Source organism: Aquila chrysaetos, chromosome 1 (assembly GCF_900496995.4).
Source record: "Aquila chrysaetos chrysaetos chromosome 1, bAquChr1.4, whole genome shotgun sequence".
NCBI lineage: Eukaryota > Metazoa > Chordata > Aves > Accipitriformes > Accipitridae > Aquila > Aquila chrysaetos.
In genome coordinates, this window is record NC_044004.1 from 39,843,070 (window position 1) to 39,867,548 (window position 24,479).

General features: G+C 38.2%; 1 protein-coding gene and 1 long non-coding RNA gene across 9 annotated transcripts in view; one reads left to right on the forward strand and one right to left on the reverse strand.

Moving 5' to 3' along the window:
• The window catches only part of NEIL3 (nei like DNA glycosylase 3), a 32,219-nt gene extending 17,200 nt beyond the window's left edge, over positions 1–15,019 (reverse strand). For 4 of the 8 annotated variants that reach the window (XM_041123094.1, XM_030016931.2, XM_030016974.2 and 1 more), the window contains exons 1-5: positions 14,209–14,325; positions 10,834–10,949; positions 4,609–4,743; positions 3,358–3,571; positions 2,059–2,133 (exon numbers count right to left, since the gene is read on the reverse strand). In XM_041123094.1, the coding sequence (XP_040979028.1) occupies positions 2,059–2,133; positions 3,358–3,571; positions 4,609–4,743; positions 10,834–10,949; positions 14,209–14,301 (633 nt within the window). In that variant the 5' untranslated portion in view covers positions 14,302–14,325. Of the gene's footprint in view, positions 1–2,058; positions 2,134–3,357; positions 3,572–4,608; positions 4,744–10,833; positions 10,950–13,678; positions 13,714–14,208; positions 14,326–14,719 lie in introns of those variants that run through there. The other 4 variants (XM_041123106.1, XM_030016957.2, XM_030016941.2 and 1 more) reach the window with 4 other exon arrangements.
• Positions 14,352–24,479, forward strand: part of LOC115342579 — a 169,006-nt gene continuing 158,878 nt past the window's right edge. The window contains exons 1-2 of the long non-coding RNA XR_003923827.1: positions 14,352–14,553; positions 14,687–14,784. This is a non-coding gene — a long non-coding RNA (uncharacterized LOC115342579). The remainder of the gene's footprint in view (positions 14,554–14,686; positions 14,785–24,479) is intronic.

Below are 24,479 nucleotides of genomic sequence, written 5' to 3' on the forward strand. Positions count from 1 at the left end.
TGAGGTAAGCTGTCCCAGCTGTGTCCCCTCCCAACTTCTTGTGCCCCCCCAGCCTACTCACTGGTGGGGTGGGGTGAGAAGCAGAAAAGGCCTTGGCTCTGTGTAAGCACTGCTCAGCAGTAACGAAAACATCCCTGTGTTATCAACACTGTTTTCAGCACAAATCCAAAACATAGCCTCACACCAGCTACTATGAAGAAAATTAACTGACAAGCAGGCACATTTCATGAGACAATTCACATGGAATCATCATAGACATACCCCAGCTAAAACCAGCAGAAAAACAAGAAAAAAACAAAAAACAAGAAAAGCACAGTAGAGATGCAGCCAACTCTGCAGAGCCACATGAGTTTCTGCACTACAATCACAGTTCCTTGGGCACAGTTCAAATGATACCACAGCTGGCCCAGCAACACTAGCCCAGCTCTGGCAGGGTTCAATAGCTCTAGCTCCATAATGCATGAAGACCCTTGGAGTTCTCCCAGAATACAGGTGTCTTTGAGCACAGTATATTTGCTTCTGCTGTGCTCTTATTCGTCAGCCTTGCTGAATGAGAATGCCTTTGCTGGTACAATCTAGTAATTCAATCAGAAGGAATTACTAATATATATTTGCATGAATATTCACAAGGAGCTTGCTTTCTCCTCAAGATTCCTCCTCAAGGTTTACAGTTACTTTCTTAGTAACATAACATTTCTTAGTTTATTAGTAGTTTCCTCCTATCCAGTTACTTAAAAACCAAACAAAAGCAACAGCTTTTTACGCAAACAAGATTCCTCATCTTTGCCTCTGTAAGGTGTTACTACAAATGATACAGTATGATTATTACAAACTATTCTATAAGTCTATAAAAAATGATCAAGCACTACCCCTCTTACTAACCTATTTTTGTTTTGTTTTTATCTTAGAGACTTGGGGCAGGGGGCTAGCTCTCCTTTAAAAGCACTTGACTGGTGAATACTTGCTAAGCATAGATTATACAAGTTTTGAAAATGGCTAAACTGAGCTACAGAAAGTTTAAGTTGTTTGTTTATTGTCAGTCTAAAAGCCTGTGACACATTTAAATTTCCTAGTATTATAGTTGTTGCAGAACTGGATGCTATCTCTTTATTGGTAGTCTTCACTATGAAGTTTGGAGAATGAAAAGATTTCCCTAGCCAACAGACTAAACTACACTTCAGTGGTTGGGGGAAAGCAGACATTTAAGCACACTATTAAACAAATGACATTTTTAGCTTTTATGATTGAAAGACTGTATTAGGAAGGTTAGGTGCCCTCCTCCTAGCCTACCAAAAAAAGAATTTTTAGCAGCACTAGCTCCTTGACTTTCATGAATACCAAGAGAAACAGACAAGAATTTCACTGCTGCTGTTCATTGCTCTGCATGCAGCTTAAAGAAGAAAACCATACAAGAATTAGGTCAAATTCTCTTTTTTTCTATTTTGGAAAGTTAAAGAGCAACTAGGAATTACAGAGTTTACAGGGGAAGAAATGAAATTCTACTGAAGTTGTGGCAGTAGGGAAAAGCTGGAACTTATTTCACTTTAGCAACCAAAAAAGTCGTTTCAGTTAGGAAAAAAAAAAAGTTGTTAGAAGTTAGATTCTATTTAGTCAAATAAATATACTTGATATTTCAAGTTTCATAAAGGAAGTCACATGAATTACCTTCATACTTCCCTGGGGCAATCTCTAGTTCCCAGTTTGAAGAGTGACCTTTACATTAACTTCCATGTAAGTGTGTGCTTAACCTACATCAATTCTGACATGTTCAGAGTGACGTTACAGTGTGTGCCCAGCAAAATTGTACTGGCCCTCAGGCAGCATCTGTCAAACCGTTCTGCTGCAACTGGGCCAAGCTGTGCACGTTCTTACAGTCTAGACTCCCTCACCTTTCCGTCATTTGACAATTCACAATTAATAAAGAGCACACAAACCAACATTCCTATTCATGGAAACACTTGTCCTGTTGCCTCTTTTTACTGTTTTCACTGGATGATCACATACATCTAACGTGCCGGAGTCAAGTTTTGGATATTTCTCAGAAATATGTGTCAATACCTTATAAAAAAGCAGGGTAAAATCACGTGTCATTTTCACCAAGTGACGTATGTGGTCATCTGTCAGTTGGCAAACCTGTAAGACAGACATGAATGTTTTTTTTTTTTTTTTTTTTTATAATATTGTGATGCTAAGGGACAAGAGTATAAAGACCTGTAATGCAAGGGCACTTTGAACACCTTCAGCTGAAGTGGAATTGCATTGCTTTGTGTTATGATAATTCTCTAACTTCACATTATATATATCATCTCAGCAAAACAGTACATTTTCACATTCTATACTACACAAACTCATTGTGTGAATACCAAACAATATACTTTACCTCATCTGTGCAAAACATGAGGTAAAAATTTCAGTTACCTTCTTCTATATTGACCTAAGAGTTCCTGATCACAGGAATCACGTGGTGTTAACAACTCTTAGTTCCTTCTTAATTTCCTCATGGATTATGATATGACCTATCCATCATCAGAGGCTCTTTGCTGTGAGACATCTTTAGGAAGAATACTTGAGCCAAAGGCATCACAATTAGAGAGACACATCAACCAAATACATTTTTGTTAAGAACTCAAAATTTTAAGACACATTTTTCTTTCCTCTGTCAGCTCACATTGCAGATACAATTAAAATCCAGACTGATCCTATGAAGAACTTTCATAAATACTATGTTTAAAAAAACCTTTCAGTTACTATCTTCACCAGTTTTCCTTTACTTTCTATGTAATCTCAATCTGTTTTGCAAACATCAGACTTTTCAACCAAAGTTTGGAGATGTATGCTTGAGGTTCTTAACCAAAAAAATATGGTAAATAATGGTGGAAAAGCAAATGAGGCCAGCTATCAGGACAGGAAGTGGAAGAAGCAGCTGCAGAAATAATCAGCTCTACCACATAAATTATTTTGGGTAGTAACTGAACAAAGAAAACCTGAGCACTCTTCACATTCCTTTATTTATAGGCTGACAACTTAATGGTAGCACAATAGGATACCAGACAAAGTCAGGATTTGAAAGTTAAATGAATTCCCTAATGAGGAGGTTTCAAGTTGTAAGACAAAAGGCTTAGCCCCACAAAACATGTCCACTCTGTGAGGCAGGAGTAGCAGCAACAGGTTCCAAGGAATGTCATGACAAATATTTCCAGTTATAATGATAAAACATTAATTTAATGCCTTAGAATAATTTAAGAAATGACAGATGATAAAACAAAGGTAAGAAGATCACAAAATGTTATATAAATATGTATTTACATTCTTAATACTTTGGTGTCATTAAAAACGATCTTGAGACATTTCACCCACCTTAACAGCTGGATGAAGACCACTGTCAAACAGCGCTTCATTTTTTATGATATTTCCCACTCCAGGTAATACTGCTTGATCCAGTAACACATCACACAACATGCGGGTTTTCTGCTGCTTAATCTCACTTTCTGCTCTTAAGAAGCTAAACTTTGGAGAACAGACATCCAAGCTTTCCATCATTCTCACTTTCCGCTCACTCTCAGCTGCATTTCTGGAAGAGAAAAATACATTAAGATTTATTTTTATTTTAATTATATGTTAATATAACAGTATGGTTTTAAAAACAACCCATGAAAGTATAATAGAACATTATATGCAGATAACAAAAACCATGAAAATACCAGTGACAGGAAGAGGCACAGAAATTACATTAGCAACCCCTCCCAAAAACAGGTCAGTGATACATGCATGGAACATGCATCTGGTCCAACATACAAGAAATCATCCTCCTTTTGTTCATATTAGTTTGAAAAATAATTGCCAGGTCCTTGCTTTAAAACTACTTCCAACATGGAAAGACCATGTGTTTAGACCATCAAACATAACTAACTGTATGGTTGCATGGTCCAGTAGTTACAACATGACAATAAAAAAAATCAAGTTTAAGAAAATCTATCTATTAGGTTAAGCATAATTGTTTGAAAATAATACAGTATGAGAAGTCTCAAGCTTACATAAGCTTTTATATTTTGTAATATTAAATATGCCTATATACATTACTTGATTTTACACACTCCTTTTCAGCCAAGAGCCTCAAATGCTTTAAAAATCAAGCTTGCTACGTTCTTTTTATTAGCAGTGAGAAATAAACTAGAACAATTACACCAATTTGCTTCCAAAAAGAAAACAAAAACACAACCTTTGGAGCATAAAAATTTGAAACCAGTAATCCTTGCAGGTCCTTAGTCTTGTTAAAGAAGTGAGACTTGCATGGAAATTAAAGGAGCGATGGGATTCAGCATTCAGGTCTAAGGACGGAATTAAATCCAACTTTCATACCCAGTCTTGACACTATCTAATGAGACTATGGCATAGAACTACTTTAACTGTATGTAAACTCTGATAAAAAAAGTGACAAAATAAATTACCATACCAATAAATAAGACGTGTTTAGAAAGTTTGGTTTGTTTGTGTCTATGATGGCATCCAAGCACTTAATTTGTGTGTGATTTTTCACTATGTTCTTAAAAGAATGTTATAAAAAGAAATAAACCAAGCTGTGTTTAATTTGGTTAGTTTCTGCTTTACCTATATTCTACTGTCACCTCAAAAAAACAAACAGTATCCTCTGCAAGCTGTATCTCCAAAACTGGTAATGCTCCATTTCTGTCTTTGCTTCCATCAGGATTAATGCGCATGGAACCACTCATACCAAAGTGAATCCTCGGAGAGAAAGAGAGTTCTTATGGGTATTTTATCTTAACAATGTTTCCAAACATTACACTAGTCTATTTTTTGAAGTTATGAACTATTCTTACCTAACCAAGTACATTAATTCTAATCATTAAGAGTAACACAGCAACAAGCTACTTGCTTATGTACTGCTCAATTCCCAGAGAAGAACCCTCCTCAAGTCAAAGCCACTCCAAAGCATAGCAGTTTTTCCAGTGGTCTTCATAATTCATAATGATCAGGTTTGACTTCTGTATAAAGTAACGCACTTTTCTGGTGTATCGCACTTAGAATTTTTTCACTTGACATGCGGGTCTTCTAACATAGGTTCTCAAGTCCTCCGGAAGACTAAAAGAAATGAGGCTACTATACCAGACAATTTTCTGTTAGATCAGGCAGAAGTCACCTGGTATGAAAAGAAAGATTTCAGTCCCCATATTGCCAACACTGTTATCATATCAAAGCTACTTCCAATAACACCATAAACAAAGTAATTAACATCTGCCATATGTTGTTTTCTGCTTTTCTTTACCTACAACCAAGGCCAAACCTGCAGGTCAATTAAAAATTAATAAAAGAAATAAACTGAAAAATGCACAGATGGCAAAGGAGTGGAACAGACTCTTTCAAACATTCCTTTTACAGACCACTAACGCTTTAAAAGGTCTTACATTTTATAATATATTCTACTGGGAGCTAGTATACTTAAGCAAAGGACATATTTGACTATGGTCTCGTACATTTTATTTATTACAAATTCACCTGGTACATTCAAGTTGTAAAAAACCCATAAGATAGAGGGAGTGTCCTACTTCTATACATTGTATATCAGAAAAAGTGAATTATTTTGTAGCTACAAAAAGATTTAACAGATTAAACTACACAAATGACCAAAGAAACACACCATCAGGTGTATATTTCCTTTTAACCCCTCTTTGTTACAATTCAGGAAGCATAGGCATTTTAAATATTTACAGATAAATTAAGACAACATTTCATTAAGCATAGTGTCCTAGTTTCAGCTGGGATAGAGTTAACTGTCTTCCTAGTAGCTGGTACGGTGCTATGTTTTGAGTTCAGTATGTGAAGAATGTTGATAACACTGATGTTTTCAGTTGTTGCTAGTAGTGTTTAGACTAATGTCAAGGATTTTTCAGCTTCTCATACCCAGCCAGCGAGAAAGCTGGAGGGGCACAAGAAGCTGGCACAGGACACAGCCAGGGCAGCTGACCCAAACTGGCCAACAGGGTATTCCATACCATGGGACGTCCCATCTAGTTTAGGAACTGGGAAGTGGGGGCGGGGAATCGCCGCTGGGGGACTAGCTGGGTGCCGGTTGGTGGGTGGTGAGCAATTGCACTGCGCATCATTTGTACATTCCAATCCTTTCATTATTGCTGTTGTCATTTTATTAGTGTTATCATTATCATTATTAGTTTCTTCTTTTCTGTTCTATTAAACTGTTCTTATCTCAACCCGTGGGTTTTGCTGCTTTTTTTCCCCGATTTTCTCCCCCATCCCACTGGGTGGGGGGGAGTGAGTGAGCGGCTGTGTGGTGCTTAGTTGCTGGCTGGGATTAAACCACAACACATAGTCTTAAAGTCAACTCCTCATGTAACTTCCTTGTAGCATTTATTCATTAATTTTTTTTCAATTTTAAAAAAACCTGTGTCTTTCCAAAACTGTCGTCTTACAGATCAGTTCAGGTGATATAGTTATTTCAGCCACTTTTATTTTCATTAGCCATTTCTAATTCTCAAGCGCCATGAATAGTACTGCACAGGCTTAACTAGTCAAATTTCTTTTTAAACCTAGTCAAATTTCTTTTTAAACCAAACAGTAATGCACTAAACGCTTCCAGAAAGTTCTTTTTAAACAAACAGCATTCACATTAATAGCTGATGGTTTCATTTACCAAGCTCCAGTATACTGTTTAAAAGGAGCATTAAGAATCACAACTATTAGCTACCTTAGTGACTTGTCAGTTCATGACTAGGAAAAAAAAAAAAAAAAAAAAAAAATTGAGTCATCACTACAGATTTACATTCAAAAGCCTTAAGAAATTTACAAAATTTCACTCCAATGTGTTTCATTGCCTTTGATGTCCTGAAATAGGGCAAAACAGAAATCTTCTCATTTTAATTACAAATAAAAAAGCCATGCTAATTAAATCTAGGCTCTGTTATTCAATGTTAGCTAGTAATAAGGAGTTGACAGTTTTTTGTTTTAAAGTAAAATGGTGAGGTTTTAGAATTATTTAGTGCTATACAATATTGTAAGGATCTGCTTTTATTTAAAAAATTTTACCCCATAAAAATAAAAGATTAGTAGCAGCACAGTCAAACTATTATATGGAGATGTAAAAAACAGTGACAATTCACATTATCAAGTTCTAAGGACCAGCATGTAACTTCCAGTCAAGACAGTTGTCCTGGTTTCAGCTGGGACAGAGTTAATTGTCTTCCTAGTAGCTGGTATAGTGCTATGTTTTTGAGTTAGGTATGAGAAGAATGTTGGTAACACTGATGTTTTCAGTTGTTGCTAAGTAGTGTTTAGACTAAAGTCAAGGACTTTTCAGCTTCTGATGCCCAGCCAACAAGAAGGCTGGAGGGGCACAAGAAGTTGGCACAAGACACAGCCAAGGCAGCTGACCCAAACTGGCCAAAGGGATATTCCATACCATGTGACGTCACATCTAGTATAGAAACTGGGGGGAGTGGGGGTGGCGGGGATCGCCGCTGGGGGACTAACTGGGCATTGATCAGCAGGTGGTGAGCAATTACATTGTGCATCATTTGTATATTCCAATCCTTTTATTATTACTATTGTTGTTTTATTAGTATTATCATTGTTAGTTTCTTCTTTTCTGTTCTATTAAGCCATTCTTATCTCAACCCACAAGTTTTACTTTTTTTTTCTCCGATTCTCTCCCCCATCCTGCTCATTTCCCAGGGGAAATGAGTGAGCAGCTGCATGGTACTTAGTTGCTGGCTGGGGTTAAACCATGATAACAATGGATGTCTTTCCTTTAAGTGATTTGGAGTCAACAATTATCTCTTTCCTAAGAGTATTTTTGTCCATTTTCAGTTATGCCAAAACATACGTGCATTATCAATTTTCAGAAACTTTTCTAAACTATTTATCATTCCAAATTTACATTAATAGCACACTACAGAAACTAAACCCAGGACAACCTCTCACATAACCATATCATTTCCATGGCAAAACATGCAGTCCATGCAAGTCTCTCCTGCACAACTCACAAGTATCATAGAATTTTTTGTTTTTCAACTTTCATTGATTATTTAAGTGACTTTCAAGGCAAAATTGAAAAAAAAAAAAATCCTCAGATATCCAAAAAAAAACCCTTGATTTTTTTCAGTGACTTTATTATCCTTGTTTAAATGGACATCAAAAAGTAGAAGTACTAATTTCTTCAGAAGGTGTCATTGCTCATTTGTACTTCTAAGAAAAAGCTTCTACTGCCCACCATGGGTTGTAAATATACTGAACTGAACTTCATTTGCTAATTGCTATCCACAACATGGGAACAGTTCAGAAGCATCCTCCTCATTTGCAAGTCAGGCAAGCAGTAGCCAAACTGTGTAAAACAATTTCATGGCCAGGTTATCTTCTCCCACCAGGCAGTCATTCCCCACTTGAGAAAATCCAGGAGCATAAAATGAGTTAATTACCCTTCATGGCCTAGTCTTTCACAAGACATGTCTGATGAACATTATTCCAGCATGACTACCAGCTTTTTACAGGTAATCTTAGCAGACGAGAAAAGCTGGTTTTGTTGAGAAACTATGTACAGATACAGAACCTGTACATGACAAGAAAGTCCTATGTTTGAGAGTTAACTTTAATAAAGAAGTAATACATCCTCTGAAGGTATATTCCTTATTTCCTCTCCCAATAACAATCCTGGCAGCCAATCTTAGACTGCTGTGAGATGCATTTTCTGAAGCCTTCCTCTACCTCCCCTCAACATCTTTAAGATGCACAACATACATTTTTTAAAACAAGAGAATGAGGATCTTCATTATCAGATAAGTAACTTCTGCCTCCTGTGCCTTTCCTGTATGTAACTTCTACAACATTTCCAATCAAATAAGTGACATGACTAAAGGGACTTCTTAAATATGGTTTCTAGATGCATATATAACCATAACTGATGAATTGATGAAATGTTCAAGCTTATTATCAAATGATAACTGAAGGTTGTTTTCATTAAGTACAATAAGTTATTGCATTGGCTAGAAAGCTTAAGAATTGTTTAAGATCTTTCAGGGTCAAAGGATTATATTTTCCATACTCGAATTTAGCCACATATTCTATCTCCTTGAAGAGAACTTTTGCAAAATGCTTACTTACATTCCTTAGTAATAGCTTTTTTGTTCTGATAACGTAATTCAATCTGTTGAAACAATGTTTTCTTACTGTATAATTTACTCCTTTGCTTATCCAATCAATTTGTAATACATGCAGTAGTCATTTAATAAAGGCTAACACCTGTATCAGTTATGTCCCCTGCCTTTTTTTATCTTCCTTTATAACTGACTTTTTTTCTTTTTAAAAACTGCTTTTTCTTCTCCATTTCTATTTAATAAAGCACAATACAAAGCAAGAGGAACCGATTAGAACAATAATCCCATCCTTCACAAATATGAGTAGTTTTAAACACATATGCAGTCCTGTCCTACCAGTTACTTGTACGATTGTCATGTAAAGACTGGTACGTGCTTGTAAAACTAGTCGCATTTCTCTAACACTAGAAGAAATAAACATATAGCACTATATCTGATAACCAGCAGGCCCCTGCTACCAAAGATCAATCTGCATATCATCCCAGATAATTACTAATATATCACTGCCTTTATTTATCCAGAACACAGCCACTATAAACTGTTGTACTCGCAGCCAAGCATTTTCAGTTCCATCTCCTTCCTATAACAACAGTGCCACTGGCAAAATATGTCAACAAGTTGTAAGGTATTTGTTGATATTATCAGTTCTAAATTAACAAAAATCACGACCTGATACCTTTGTTCAAGATCAGTCACTAGGTGACAAAGACTACACTCAATGTAGAACTGATGTTTTCCCTTTTAAAGATTTAGAAAGATTAGAATTATGTTGCAAGTAGAAGGGTAAGAGAAAAGCATTAAATGCAAGCCTTACCTATTAAATATAAGGGGCTTACTTATGTAATCTATGCTAATTACCATAAAGAACGAGGGGAGATTTTTTAATAATCCATTACACTGTGCATTCGGTTAGATTTATTTTTAGTTGACTTTTCAGTACAGAAGCACATCAAACTAGAAAAAGCAAACTTGATTCCAAATACAACCTTGGTGGCTAGTACAAGACATCCAAGGGGTTAAAGCATATGACAAAATCCTAAACATGACAACAAACCCCTAATGAGCTCTGTAAAGCATGAACAAACAATGATTTTGCAGTTTTACCATTTGTCTAGGAGTCATGGTTTCACTAGAACGTTAAGTTATTTATGATACCTAAACCATTCACCTGCCAAATTTCAAACTATAGTTCTGAACCAAGGAGTTGTTAACATTGTTTAAAGAAAGAAAGAAAGGCAGCATAAATGTATACACACTGAATATTTTAAGTTTGGCAATTTTTTCACACGAGTTTATTATCAGAGCAATTGAATCTTAAAAAATTAAGTACAGAATTTCAGTCTAAATTTCTTAAGGAAAACTAAAAGAAATTGCAAGTACAGTTTGTAGTGGAAGACATTAAGTAACTGTAACTGCATGCACTTCTGAGTTTTGTCCCTAGAAAATGCAATGTCCCGCTTGAAACAAAGCATTTCAAGGAATAACTGTCCTTTTCAGATGCCTTTGCATGAAATCTTAGACTAAGAATAAAGCAATAAATTACCTGAAAATATGACTATATCCAGTATTTCCAGCACTGCAGAGAGGCTGCTGAGAGGTTTCTCTGCAACACTAGATTTCAAATCTCTGAAACTGACATTAGCAAGAACAAGACAACCCCCTCCAATACATACAGTCTGAATGCATAGGAAGCCTTTTTCTCGCCTCTTACCTCAAAGCTTTCTGATCAAAATACATAAAAAGTTCCTTTCCCAATGTCTCCACACCCCTGTAAACGTGTCCAATAAGAAAATCATGACCAGAGGTTCTCTTCTCACTTGTAGCAGTCTGAAAATGAGTACACACACATACAGACAAAGATTAAATGAGAATTGCTACTACTTTGGTGCTAGCATCACTACACATTCAGCAAGTAGCTGTGTGAAGTACTTTTCCAACTTGGACAATATTAAACCTTTTCTCCTTAAGCAGCTCTATCAAAACCAATGAGACTATTAACCCAGGAAGCAGACAGTCACTATTGCTAATGCTATAACTTAGCTCATTCTTTTCCTAATTGAAACAGTACATCTTTTTTATCAGGGTATTTTATGCCTTTTCCTTCAAGTCATGAATTCACAAATAGAGTTTCATGCTGATGCAAACTAACAGGTATAGCGTTTGGATGCTAAATACTTGTCAGAGTGTCAATTCTGCCATTTGCAGACCTCCATCCTTCTCCAAATGCCTCTTGCTGGAGCTTCTACCCATGCTAATAATATGCTTTCAGTGTTTCACATGGGGCATTGTATATTACAGAAAAGCCTCCACCGAGCCCACAGAGATATTTCGCTCTTTCTACTAGTTGAAGGTCTAATCTTAGAAGATGTTGAGCAGCAGGTGGGACACTACTAGAGGACAAGAAAAAGATAATTGTGAGATTGAAGCAATAACCTTCTCTTGCTTAGCACATGAAACTCCACTGAAATTATAAGGGACCTCTACAGGTTATCTGGTCCAAACACCTGCTCAAAGCAGGACTGACTCAGGTCGGGCAGCCCAGGGCCTTGTCCAGTCAACTTCAGAGTAGCTCCAGGGATGGAGACTCCCATCTCTCTGGCCTATGTTCCAGGCCTTGACTATTCTTTTGGTCGAAAAATTTTCCTAATACCCAATCAAAATGTCTCCTATTGTCACTTGCATCTGCTGCCTCTCATCCTATCGTGCATCTCTGACAAGAGTCTAGCTGTTTCCTCCATACCTTCCTTTTAGGTAGCTGAAGAGAGCAATAACACCCCAGTTCTATCAGCTTCTCCTTCTGCATCATGTGCTTTAGCCTGTTAATCATACCAGGGGACTCACTCTAGTATGTTATTATCATTTTCCTACTGGGGAGTTGAAAAATGAGACACAATAATCCTGATGCAGCCTTGCAAGTGCTGAACAGAGGTAAGAATCACTCTCCTCAGCCTGCTGGCCACACTGTCGTTAGCACAGCCCAGTATGGGGCTGGTCCTCTTCCTTGGAAGGGCACGCTAGGGACTTGGACTCAGCTGGTATAGGACCCTAGGTCCTTTTTTTCTGTGGAGCCATCTTCCATCTGACCAGCAGCCAGGCCTGTGCCATTGCATGACATTATTCTGTTCCAGGTGCAGGACTCTGCAAGTCCTGCAAATGCTGAACTTAAGTTTCTGTCAGCCCATTTTTCTCAGCCTGTCAAGTCCCCCTGACTAGCACCTCAAGGTCCCCAGAACCTGATGAAACCTTCAAACAGTACATTCACTGTTATCAGAGCCCTACCTGCAAGGCACAGATATGCGTACCAGTGCTTCAATCACAACACTCAATTGCAATGCAAATACGTATGAAAGCAACTCTGGCAAATGAGCAAGGCTTCAGCCAGTTAGCGAAATTTCAGAGCTACACTCTAGACAATCTCCCACTGTATTATTACCTTGAAATTATATACATTTAGAGGGTTTTATGGTTATTATTCTGTCAAATAGAAAAATAAAAATATTTTTTGCATAACATCAACATCATTTACTTTGCCTATTACCAAAATATGAAGAAAGCAAAATTTTGCTCTCACATAAACAGCACATTCCTTCCAATAAAAGTGTTAAAGTAAGTTGGTGTGCAACAAGGTTTATTTTAGTGTTAAGCAACTCAGGTTTGTTTAAACCAAACCAGAGTAAGAAGTGACTGAGATGGAAAACTAACTTGTTTTTTCAAAATATTTTAAGTTAAATTCATACCACTTTGGTATCAGGTGAGCCCTTACAGTAATCATAGTGCAAACTCTCTTAAACAGTGTAGTCTTCAGCAGCGGCCAAGGCTTTGGCCATGGTTAGCATCCACTGTGAGATCTAAAAAGCCCAAGACCCTTATGATAGTCATTTGCCAATGAATAGAGCCTGCCCTGAGGTGACTTTTACTGTACGAAGTTATGAACATCAATCTGAGGGAATTAAATTTCTTTTTGAAACCACAGGAGCATAACTCCTTACTTCAGAAAGCTTAGTCCTGAAAGATATGAACCAATAAAGACTGATCTGTTGACTGTATATCTTAGACATCTTGAACCACATTCTTCTTTAAATTGTTCTGTCATTGAAGTACTATCTTACCGAGTCTTAATCACAAGCTCTCCTATGCTGCCTTATATACACTGAAGGTGGGGAAAAATTCCCCAACTTTCTGTCTAGAAGCATCCAATATACTTACTTGGGACACAAGCAACACACAATTTCTCACAGCTGAGCAAAACCAGGCATGAAAAAAATACCCCAGCTGCCTCTGTAATCAAAACCAGAGGACCAAATCTTCACAGCTCATCAGCTAGGCCTGCTTACTGGCATCCTAACTTCCCCTTCTACCAGGTCTCACGAACCCCAGCAGAGTTTTATACTGGTGAATTATTTTATGCTGCCAACAGACAGGATAAAAACTGGTAGAAAAATGACATACTGTGTACACTGAAAGCAGATGCCATACTATTTATTTAAATAGTTGGTCTTATTTTTTAAAAAATAGTTATAGAAGTAAAGGCTCCCTTTCTGCAGGCCAACACATACCTTTCTCCATCATGTTTCATTCAGACTTGTGAAGACTTGCAAGGTTACAAAATATTAGAACTAGTAACTGCTACTATCACGTTCCTTGGTTTCCTGAAGCTAAGTGATATTTTAAAAATTATCTTAAGTGAACAAGGGCGATTCGAAAAGCTTTCCCTCGTTATTCCCTACGTTTCTACAGCTTCAGCACCCCTTTACACACCCGACCTGCTAAGGCTTATTTGTTACGCCGATGACAAGAATATTTTATAATTTAAAGGAAGAATAAAGACAATCTCCGCGGACGACCCCACCACCACCCCAGACGACGGCGGCGACGCAGGCCCGCCAGCCCCGCGCCCTCGCACCCCAGCCCCTCCTGACGGCTCCGACACTCACGTCCTCCCCCCGAAACCTGGCGGCGCGTACCGCCGCCCACATCCAGGAGCTCAGGCTCTGCGCACCTCGGCCCGGCCCGGCGCAACCCCTGCGGAGAGGCGGCTGCCCCTCCTTCCTTCCCTCCCTTCCCTCTCCTCTCCACGGCTCCTCACCGCGCCGCCCCGCGCGCTGCGCACCGCCTGGCCCGGCCGCACCCGCGCCCGCAGCCTCTCGCCGTAGAGCGCGCAGCCCGGGCCCTCCACCATAGCCGCCGAGCGCCGCCGAGCCCGCCCGCCCGGCCTCTTCCCTTCAAATCTGCCGCTCGCTTGGGGGCGGTGCGGCCGCGTCGCGGGTCGCTCCGCCTCTGCTCTGGTGAGGGCCGCGCCGTTACCGCGGGGCTGTCATGGCTGCCCGGGGGACGCCCGGCGGCCCCGAGGGGGGTGTTGAGGCCGAGACTGACGGAAAGAAACGCCACGGGCGCTCCTGATCTGCCCCTAACGGCTCCGCGGGCAGGCGAGGTCCAGCTGCGGGCTGGGTGAGGGGTGTCCGGGGCCGGGAGCCTCTGACGGGGCCGGCAGCGGCGGCCGCCGCCGGCCTGGAGGAGGCCGGAGAGGCGGGCCCGGCCTAACCCGCCTCTTCTTTCTTTTCCAGTCGCGGCCAGCTGCTGTGTAAGCTTAGGCTTACCTTTTGGATGGACGGGAACGTTAATCAAAAAGCTTTGTTTTGTGAGAGCCTTCAGGGGAAACACGGTATATCCTATTTATTTTGTTCTTAAGTGTGAATTTCTAAAGTCCTCAAATAGCTAATCTGTCACAGGCTTGCTGGTAGTGGCTAAAACACACTTGCAAGTACATCTTCTTTTAAGACTTACTCAGTGCACACTCGGAAGTTCACTTCAGCCTTAAAAAAGTCAATATTTAATAGGTTTTTGCAGTCAGTCCAAGTTTAGACAAGGAAAATGCGCCTTTTCCTGCTGCATTTGAAGTAAGAATGGTTGTAATAAACTCAACGAGCTTTAAGAAAATTGAATTTCCTGATGTCTACCTCATGACGCATACTCACATTGGTCGAAATCTCTCAATTTTATTTCTTATACAAACAGTCCACACCCAGCCTTTTATCTGGGTTCGATCAAAATACGTCTTACTCCTAAAAAAGGAACTTTTTTTTTTCCTGAAAGGAAGTGACAAAATCAGGTTAAAGTAATTCTGTTTGCTGAAATAAAACTGTGAATTCAGGTGTGCTACTAAAGTTAGAGTATCCTACCGTTTGTTGCAAATGTATTCTTTTTTTCTCAGTGATGTTTTTCCTGTGATCTTTATAAATTAAAACAATAAGGCAATCATTAGCTGGAGAATTAAGCTCACTATGCAGAAAGCAGAAATCACCAATGTTCCAAAATGGTATGTGAAACTCAAACTGATATTTCTGCTGCCCTTGAGTCCTGCCTTACTGCTCTTCCAGGGCAGTTAGAAATTGATGCATAAGTCAGGTTTCTATATTCATATGTAAGCACCTTAAAAGTACAGACAATAACAATTCCTGTTACTTGGTTATCAAATAGAATGTTTTTCATGATAAGGGATTTTATAACTGCATATTTTTCAGTAGATGGTTTGTGCAGTGTGTTACAGCAGATTGGGTTTTCAATTCCACATCTAATTCTCCAGGTGCATCAAAAGCTGCAATACTAACCATTTATTAAGGTTCTCTACCCCTTTTTGCACTCATGTAAACAATGAATTTTAACTAGAGATTCTGCAGTAACTCAGCTATTGCATGTGTTTTTATTCCACTAAAAGTTGAATTCCAGGTACGTACAAACTATCGTTGGTGAGCTTTATATTAAGTGTTTGGTGGTGGTTGATAAACATTTGGGAGTTTCTTCACTTTAAGAACACTTTAAGAAAAGTGTTTAGGAATACATTTCCAACAAAGGGAAGAGAGGTAACAGCATCGCAAGAGATACCAGCCTGACAGTTTTATAGTTTGAAACAAATGCCCAATGCTGAACTCTAAATCAGGATGTTTTTTACGTAAAAGTACCTAAATGACAGCAGCTGAATGAAGTTGTTGGGCAAAATTATTGCTGATACAGTTTTTTAATGACATAGTAGTGCAGCCAAGACAGAAATATATAACTGTTCGTGTTTTACAGCATTCCAAGTAGAATAATCTTAGCTGCTTTTGCAACAGTAATTCCTTGAGTCAGGAAATCTCAGTTGCTGCCATTCAGTTTCAACACTGCAGTTCCCAGGCTACAAAGGAACATATTTTGTAACATGCAAGTTTTAAAGGAGGCTGATGGATTGCTTACAAAATAAAAGCTTTCATTAAATTTATTTCAGGGTTCTTTATTAGAATAATAACATTTCTTGGCAGGTAATTCCATCAATAGTTGTTCACACCTTATTTTGACTTTGAAAAATCCAATGTCCACCAGAAATAATCTCTCCCACAGGTAATTAAATGTGCAAATTTCAAGAACAAACAAGCAAATAAATCTCACTCTAGTATAAGTTTAACATTTGACTATTTTTTACTTCCTGTCCGCTGTTACATCAACAAAATCATAGCATTCTACCGTATATGATAATTGATATAGCAAATAATGGCAAGTCACCTGCAGTGAAGGGTAATATCTATTTTTAAAACAGAAATTGAGTAAATCTACATATGCTCATAAATTTGTCCCCTGTTATTGTAGCTGTGTGCACAGCTGCCTCTGTTATTTTTCCCAGTGGTGTTCTCGGGCACCATTTCTTGATTTGTTTGTGCATTTGCAATATTTACATTCAGATAATAGCATACAATAGAACAGTGTGCTCAGAACTGGACACTCATATTTTTGCTGACATAGCTGCTATATTATTGCAGTTGTGATCTCATTAGAAAAAAAAATACATTTATTTCAAAAATTTCAGGTTTCCCAGAATTATGAAAAGTATACAATACTGTTTTTATTCTATTCTTAAGAATTTATACAAAAGCCCTGATTCCCTGCCTTGTTGTACCAGTTCATGTCGCAGGACATTTGGCATAAAATTGATGTGGTTAAATTGCAAGAGTAGAGCTACCAACATCCAATTGCCCAAACTCTTTTGTTTTATGTGCATTTCCTCCCTTGGATTAATGTGTTAGTCTTAGAACGTTGGTGCACATTTTAAATACATTAAGTTAAATTTGAAATTAACAAAGCTTTGAAAAAAGCTGTTGGCAAGGAATATTATCATATGGCAAATATAGACTAATTTAAATGGAATATCATTTTAGACTAAATAGTAAAGTTACATTTCTCTGAAGGCAACACGAGAGAACAGAAATATGCAGAATACAAGCATACCCTTTTCTTCTAATCCAACAGTCCGAAGAACAATGTCAGCATTGAGATTCTCGCTAAAGCATAGGTTTTATCTTCTGGCTGGTTGAAGTATACAGTGAACTACAAAGACATTCCCTTTATGGTGACAAAACCTTGGATAAGAATTAATAAGCAGTGGATGACTGATCTGTTTATGGTTGCCTAGAGAGTTAATGTGAACAGTTAAGCACACTCGAAATTTCTCATCATGTAATCCTAATGAAATCCTTCCTAAACCTTGTAAAAACATTCCCAAATCCTTCTAAATTAAGTCTGTTAATGCAATTAATCCAAATAGTTGCATCGTTCAGGGAATGTGTTCTGGTTATGAATTCCTGGTCTGCCAGTGATTTTTGAAGGTCATGCATAGTTGATATGGATGCATAGTTAAATTATTTTTTGTTGGTTATCTCAAAATAAATAATGCCTTGAGTGCTGGGATCCTTTTATTGGTGGAAAGTTCCTACGTTCCATTACAGGAAACATACTATTGTAACTTTGTTTTTTACACCTGTAGTTATTGTAAAGATATAAAGCAAGGATGTTCTTTGGAAATTGCAGTAGAGTATCAATATAAAATTATGAACTAAGTTGTGAATAACAGTTTTAGTGTGGGATTTTCTTGCATTTATTTCATTGTTGCAGCCGCAATAAAATGCTACAACTTACGTACTATTCTCACTGAATATGCAGTATACGTTGAAAATACTTCCAATTAATGGATTGGAAGTAAAAGGGATAGTTGAAACTTAATATTACCATCTTAATTTATACCAGTTGAAAACTGGTCACAGATAAGCATATTCCTATGGTTCTGATTCATACATTAAGCAAGAAGGTAAATTTCTTATTTATAAGTTTAATACATTCTACTTTATGTTATGAAAGCAGGACATGATTTAGAGGACAGAGAGAGGATACAAAAAAACCCAAACCACTTTATGTGTGCAATTATATTTAAAAAGATCACTAATATTTTGATATTGTCACAATATTACCAGGATTTCCCTGCGTAGTGATTAATAATATGACAGATTTACCTGTCAATTACTGTCTGGCTGTAAGCAAGTCACCACTCTTTTAGAAAAAATAGCTTCTTATCTCTGTATCAATTCTGGATTTCCCTAGAGATGAAAAAAACCCAATAATCTTTGAAAATCTTGGTTAGTTTGACATGTTAGTTTTCAGCAGAGTAATTTTGCCATTTTCAATCCAGAATTAGATGTGGATTGCTTTCAAACACTGAAAATCATACTTCTTTCCTAAGAGATCTTTGTACTGTGTTAATCTCTTAGCCTTTGCTGGCGAAAAAAAAAAAAAAGCAGAACTAATTGATCTTAAATCTGAATTTTTCTTCTGTTCAGACCAAAGGGTTAAATCCACAAGAGGGAATTAGACTTAAAAGGAGAGAGGCAAGCTATTCACACTCCCTAAAACTCAGTAATAAATGAGGTCCATCGACTATACTATATTTGCAAGGTAATGGAAACTCTGAACTCCCTATCTGATCAATGGCAAAAGGTAGGCACCTCACCAGACAGTGATTTAGAGCAGAGGCCTCATTAAGTCTTTCTCTCCATTAGCCACACAGGGAACAATGCCAGTTCCTGCTATTGGATACCCTGCTGTGTAACTTCAAGGAGTCAGATATTTTCCTTATGCAGTGTAAGGGGAGAGTTATGTCTAAGAATATGATTCACTTGTATGCTGAGCCGGGTACTGTCTGGGAGTGCCATGCAGTTGCCTGGATGCCTCTCTGCACTCTGGATTCATAGCCGTGAACCACCTCCTTTGGTCAGATATCCAAGCAAAGCAATTTTTTCAAAAAAGAGAATGTGGCACCTTCCTTAAGCTGCTATAGCAATCCATTTGATACCTGGTTAATCAGTGGTGAATCCTTCCCCTGGGAAGTGGAAAGCAATTGATCCTAGAGTTTCTAACTCCTGAGAAAGTATGCAGGAGAGTAGAATAGACAGTGTTCTGAACTGAGGCTAACTCCATCTCTCTTATCAGAGTGCTTTTACTTTGCATAACGTACTTTGTTTTAAACTAGAGCAATGACTGGAACCAAGGTCATTTAGATTAGCCTGGAATTATCAAATTGAATTTTCAGCATCTGACTGCTGAACATAGCCACCTCAGACGTCATGTTTTGTAATATAACTATCTCTGGAAGGATATTCTGATTTAGGCTGTGATCTTGCCGTTAATTGTAACAGGAGCTTTTGAGAGTATGAATTTAATTTTGGCTTGTTGGGAGACTTAATGATGTAGTTATTTAGTTATGTTATTAAGTATTCAGTATCCATCTACACCCAATAATTTTTTTTTTTTTTTTTTATTGAAGGGAAATGCTTTACTACTAAAGAGATTCCTCTTTCTCCATCAGAGTTCCTAATAATCCAGTGATAATGGCAGTTCCTTTGGTGGCAGGAGATCAGCAGTCCATATGCCGCTCCAGATCAGATCCAGTGCTTTGAACCTAGCTGTATTGTTCCTTGTGTGACTATTTTAAGCCAGGAGAAGAGAGAGTTGTGGAGACCACTACAATATTCTCCTCACCATGTTTCTGTTCAAGAGTTGACCTGGTAAACATTACAAGAAACTACACCTCTTGGAGCAGACTCCAAAAGCAAGATATGTAGAGATAGTTAGTCAATTCCATCTATGTATGAGGTACAAAGAAACTGGGATCTTCAAGTCTTGATGCTTGTGCACATCCTAGGGGCAGAAAATTGGCTACAGGAGAGACTTAGCTTCCTGGTAACATAGGTATGTTCAAGGCTAGGCAGCACTGATGTTGAATGTGGGAAGCCCTAGGTTTTGACTTCTTATGTCCTCTGAGATCATACTATTACAGACTAAGTATTATATTTTTGTGTGTGTTAGAAAGCAAAACTGGAGAAAAAGATCTGAAAATACATGGATTCCTTCAGAAATGTTCTGTGTAGTACACAAATTATGACATTTCAAAGTTCCACAACCATATTAAGCAATATCAAATTTCTTTCCTGAATTTTTCTTTCCAAATTATTATGCCCAAAGGAGAAAACATCTTTTGCAGTTCTTAAATTATAGAGTAATGTTGGAGAAGAATTGACTCAGACCCAGCCTAAATTCAGAAATAAAATGTTTGGAAAATAATTGAAAAAAACCAAAGTTATTTTTTAAATTTGTACTGAAAATTATAGGCTCCTTAAAGGCTCTTATTCCCTTCCCAGATAAATCATCTGCTTGCTTTTAGATACTCAAATCTGTCAGCATAGGTGCTTCTACCCATTCACAATAGCATAATCTAATTTACAGTCATAGTTTAACTTCATTTGGAGAAACAAGTTTGACAGCAATGTGCAACTGCCTCAGGGTGGGAAGAGCAGATCTTACTGAAGCTGGATATTCATGGCATAAGTACAGACAACCTACCTAGCAACTTACGAGCAGTGCTTAGAACTTTATTGCATCTTGAGACACAGTTCAGTGCCAGTAGTCTTCCTGGTTTTGTTGATGGATATTGGCTCCTCCCAAATCAAGTAAAAGTTACTACATTTGTCTGGAGGAGAAAAGAAAATATTTAAAAGTTGTAGTAATTTATTCAAAGGGTAAAGCCTTGAAGATGTTTGAGAAAAAGTGTCCAGCAGTGCCTCTAGGCTATCTACATGCTAAAACAGATGAAAGGAAAAAGGAGGAAATTGGTACCTGGAGAGAGGCAGAAACATTCTTTGTAGCCTTCTTGCCAATATTGCATTTATAAATACAGTGCTCTGAGGTGTATTCTCTTACACTGGATGTTTTACATGTAAGATTAACACCTCAAGGAAAAATAAGAGGATTTAGGAGAAGATGATCTTGGGATGAATAACTTGCCATTTTTCCTTCAGGTTTAGGTGTTATACTTTAATGCTGTCCTGAAAAACATTAGGATAATATTTATTGAAGCATAGACAGCATTATAAGATCCATGAAACTCTAATAACAGACCAAAATAAGTGGTTTGCTGGGCAAAATACAATGAGGGCCATAACAAAACCTGTCCTAGCAGATGCAACCGGTTTTTACTTCTCTGTTACACAAATACTATGATTCCTAGTACCTTGCTGCAAGCCTTTATCAGCTGCATATGTATATGCAGCACTCCATTTTAATTAGCCCGAAGATTCAAGGCTTAGAAGGAATAGCAGGGGTCTCTAATTATCTTCACAAACTAGTGATCTGCCCAGAAGATGAGGAATGAATAAGCATTAAGCAGTCAGAGGCCAGTATTCAATCAGAGAGAGAAGCAGGGAGAATGGAAGATAAAGAAATGCAATTTTCACTGACTAGTCTGGGCCTTGAAAATTACTAAAAATAATCCTTCTTTAGTAAAACCCACCGATTCTAGACAAAGAGATTTTTTATTCTTATCAGTAGTGTTGGAATAGATATTCTAGGATAAATTTTTTCTCATGTCTGTGCCATATTTCTGATACTTTTATTTTAAATGTATTTGTTTAGGCATCAGTAGCATTTCTTGAAGGACTCTTAGGAAAATAATGTTTTCCAAGCATTGTTTATAATTTTTCAGTCCAAGTTCCAGGGAAATAAAGACTATTCTTTCCTTCCCTTGAAAAAATTTATGACATTGGGATTTAAATCATTGCTATTCACAAACTGGCCTTGACAAAAAAAGGCTGAGGATTATCTCTTTAGCAACTTTTGAATCAAAGCTGCATTATTGATATGAAGCTAAAAAGGCTTTGCAGTTCTTTATATAATTAAAAGCAACTGTTATTATGGAAATTTTTCGGAACAGCTGTTGTATTGGAAGAAAGGTTACACTCTTCTCTATCAGTAATCCCTTTAAATCTCTGACATGATTCATAGCTCCTCAAACAATGCCGGTAAATCAAACAAAACTGGATGCCTTCCATACATATATTTATTACTTGCACCCCTATCAGCAAGTCATGTAAGAATGCATTAACAGAACTCAAACTAGCTAGTGGAAATAATGTGAATGTCCCTTTTTATGAATTTTATTTCTATTTTCGTTTTCATTTTCTGAAATACGCATTTTGTCCAAAAGTGGTGTCTGGCTTCCTGATGAAGCTGTACAAGCACTGGCCCAAAGAGCTTACAATTGCCACTTTATTCTTGAACATCAGTCAACGGTAACAGATTGGAAGCAAGGATAGACCTTGCTGAGTTTGGTAAAGGCTAGAGACAATTTTGAAGTAGGATAAAAAGCTTTAGCTCTTTATGAATTTCTGCCTTTCCTCATGGAGAGTGGAAAAAGATTTTTCCTCCTGGCTGGAAGGAAGCAGCGTATCAGTACTGCAGCTGAGGTTTTCATTTCATTCCTGGCTTTCAAGCCGGGGAGAGCTTTCAAAAGGGGAGAAGGACCAGCCAAGATTTTTTTTACCTCAAGGGGTAAGAAGTACTAGGGAGCAGAAGGAAGCAAAAAAGAAAACAAGTGTGGGCCTCAAAGACCAGAATAGGTTAATGAGTTGCTGGGTTTCAGAGTGTATTTTGTAGACGTGAGGCAACTCAGAAGCAAAGAAACCTGGGCTTGTATAGAAGCAAGAAGATGCTTCTTTTTCAAAGTCCAGCTACTGGGGTGGAATAACCGCATGCAACAAACGCTGGCGTAGGGACGGACTGGTGGAGAAGCAGCGCTGTGGTTCGGAACTGCAGGCGTCCTGCTGGTCAAATGGAAAATGAGCCAGCAGTGCACCCTTGTGGCAATGGGGGCTAACCGCATTCAGTGCTGCTTCAGGTTGTGTATAGACACCCGGTCAAGAGAAGCAGTTGTTTCTGTTTAGTTAGCACACGTGAAGCCACATCCAGAGTCCTGTGTGTAGTTTTGGATTCCTCAGCACAGGAAGACATTGACAAACTAGAGAGAGTCCAGCCGAGCTCCACCAATATGTTTAGGAACTGGAGCACATGATGAACAGCGAGAAGCTGAGCAGTGTTTGCTTAGCAGAAGAGGGCAAGGCTTTCTACGCTTCTCTGATTGCTGTATTCACCTGCTTAAAGACAGGGGAAGTTGTTAAGGATGCAGAGGCTCTTCTCAGAGGCGCACAGCAAAAGGACAAGAGGCAGTGCAACACATTCAGGAAAGCAAATTTTTACTATATAAGAAAAACAAAAATTCATGAAAAGGGGTTAAACACAAGAGTAGGTAATCCAGGGTGCATGTGAAATCCTCACCCTTGGAGGATACTCCTGGGGAAAACCCTGTGGAACCTGATCTCACTTTGAATATTGCCTTGCTTTGAGTGGGACATTAGACTAGGTGAACAACAGAGGTCTCTTCCAATCTGCTTGTTTCTGTGAGTCTAAGATGCACCCTGTTCATAAGCGAGATTTCTCTTGCTGTGTTTTTGAATTCTATGTGAAATTCTTCATGTTACTTAAATAAATTTCAAATCGTATTTTGCACAGGCTGCAGCCCTTAGTTATTTTTTCCCCTTCTGATAATGAAATACTGTATCTAAGAGGTGTTGGCAGAGGACTGTCAATAAAGAGTTGCTGATTAAACTGCTAGAGCAGTAAGAGGTGGGCTTCTGTGCAATAAAGTTTCTCATGATTTGTGAAGTGGGGAGAATGTTGCTTTGGCAGGAAGGTTGTTTGGCAGGGTATAACCTGATAGAAACTGATGAGCAAAGTGTTTTGAGGAGTCCTGGAAAGTTCAAAAATACCAAAACCTTGCTTTTGGATGCACTTTTTCAATTTAAGGGTTGGCAACACTGCAGTACTATGAATGATTTATTCCTTTGCCTTCGGATGTTTTGAACTCTCTTTACTGTATTTCAAGCTTTTGCCTTCAGTTCCCTTATGCAAACTTCATAATGGTGAGAATTTTGTATTTATAGAGTGTGGCCCATCAGAGGCTAAGAAGGGTTGTTGAGAAAGTAGTTGTGAACTGTGCCTGTTCTACTACCCATCTTATGTCAGATCTAAGGAAAAAAGAAGCTGTGTAAAACAGTGGATAAAAGTGTCAGCACTGTAAAAGGTGTTAGACACTGGAGTAACTAGGGAAAGATTAACATTGGTTACTACTAAGTAGAATCTGGTGAGGAAAAAAAACAACCTGAAAGAACT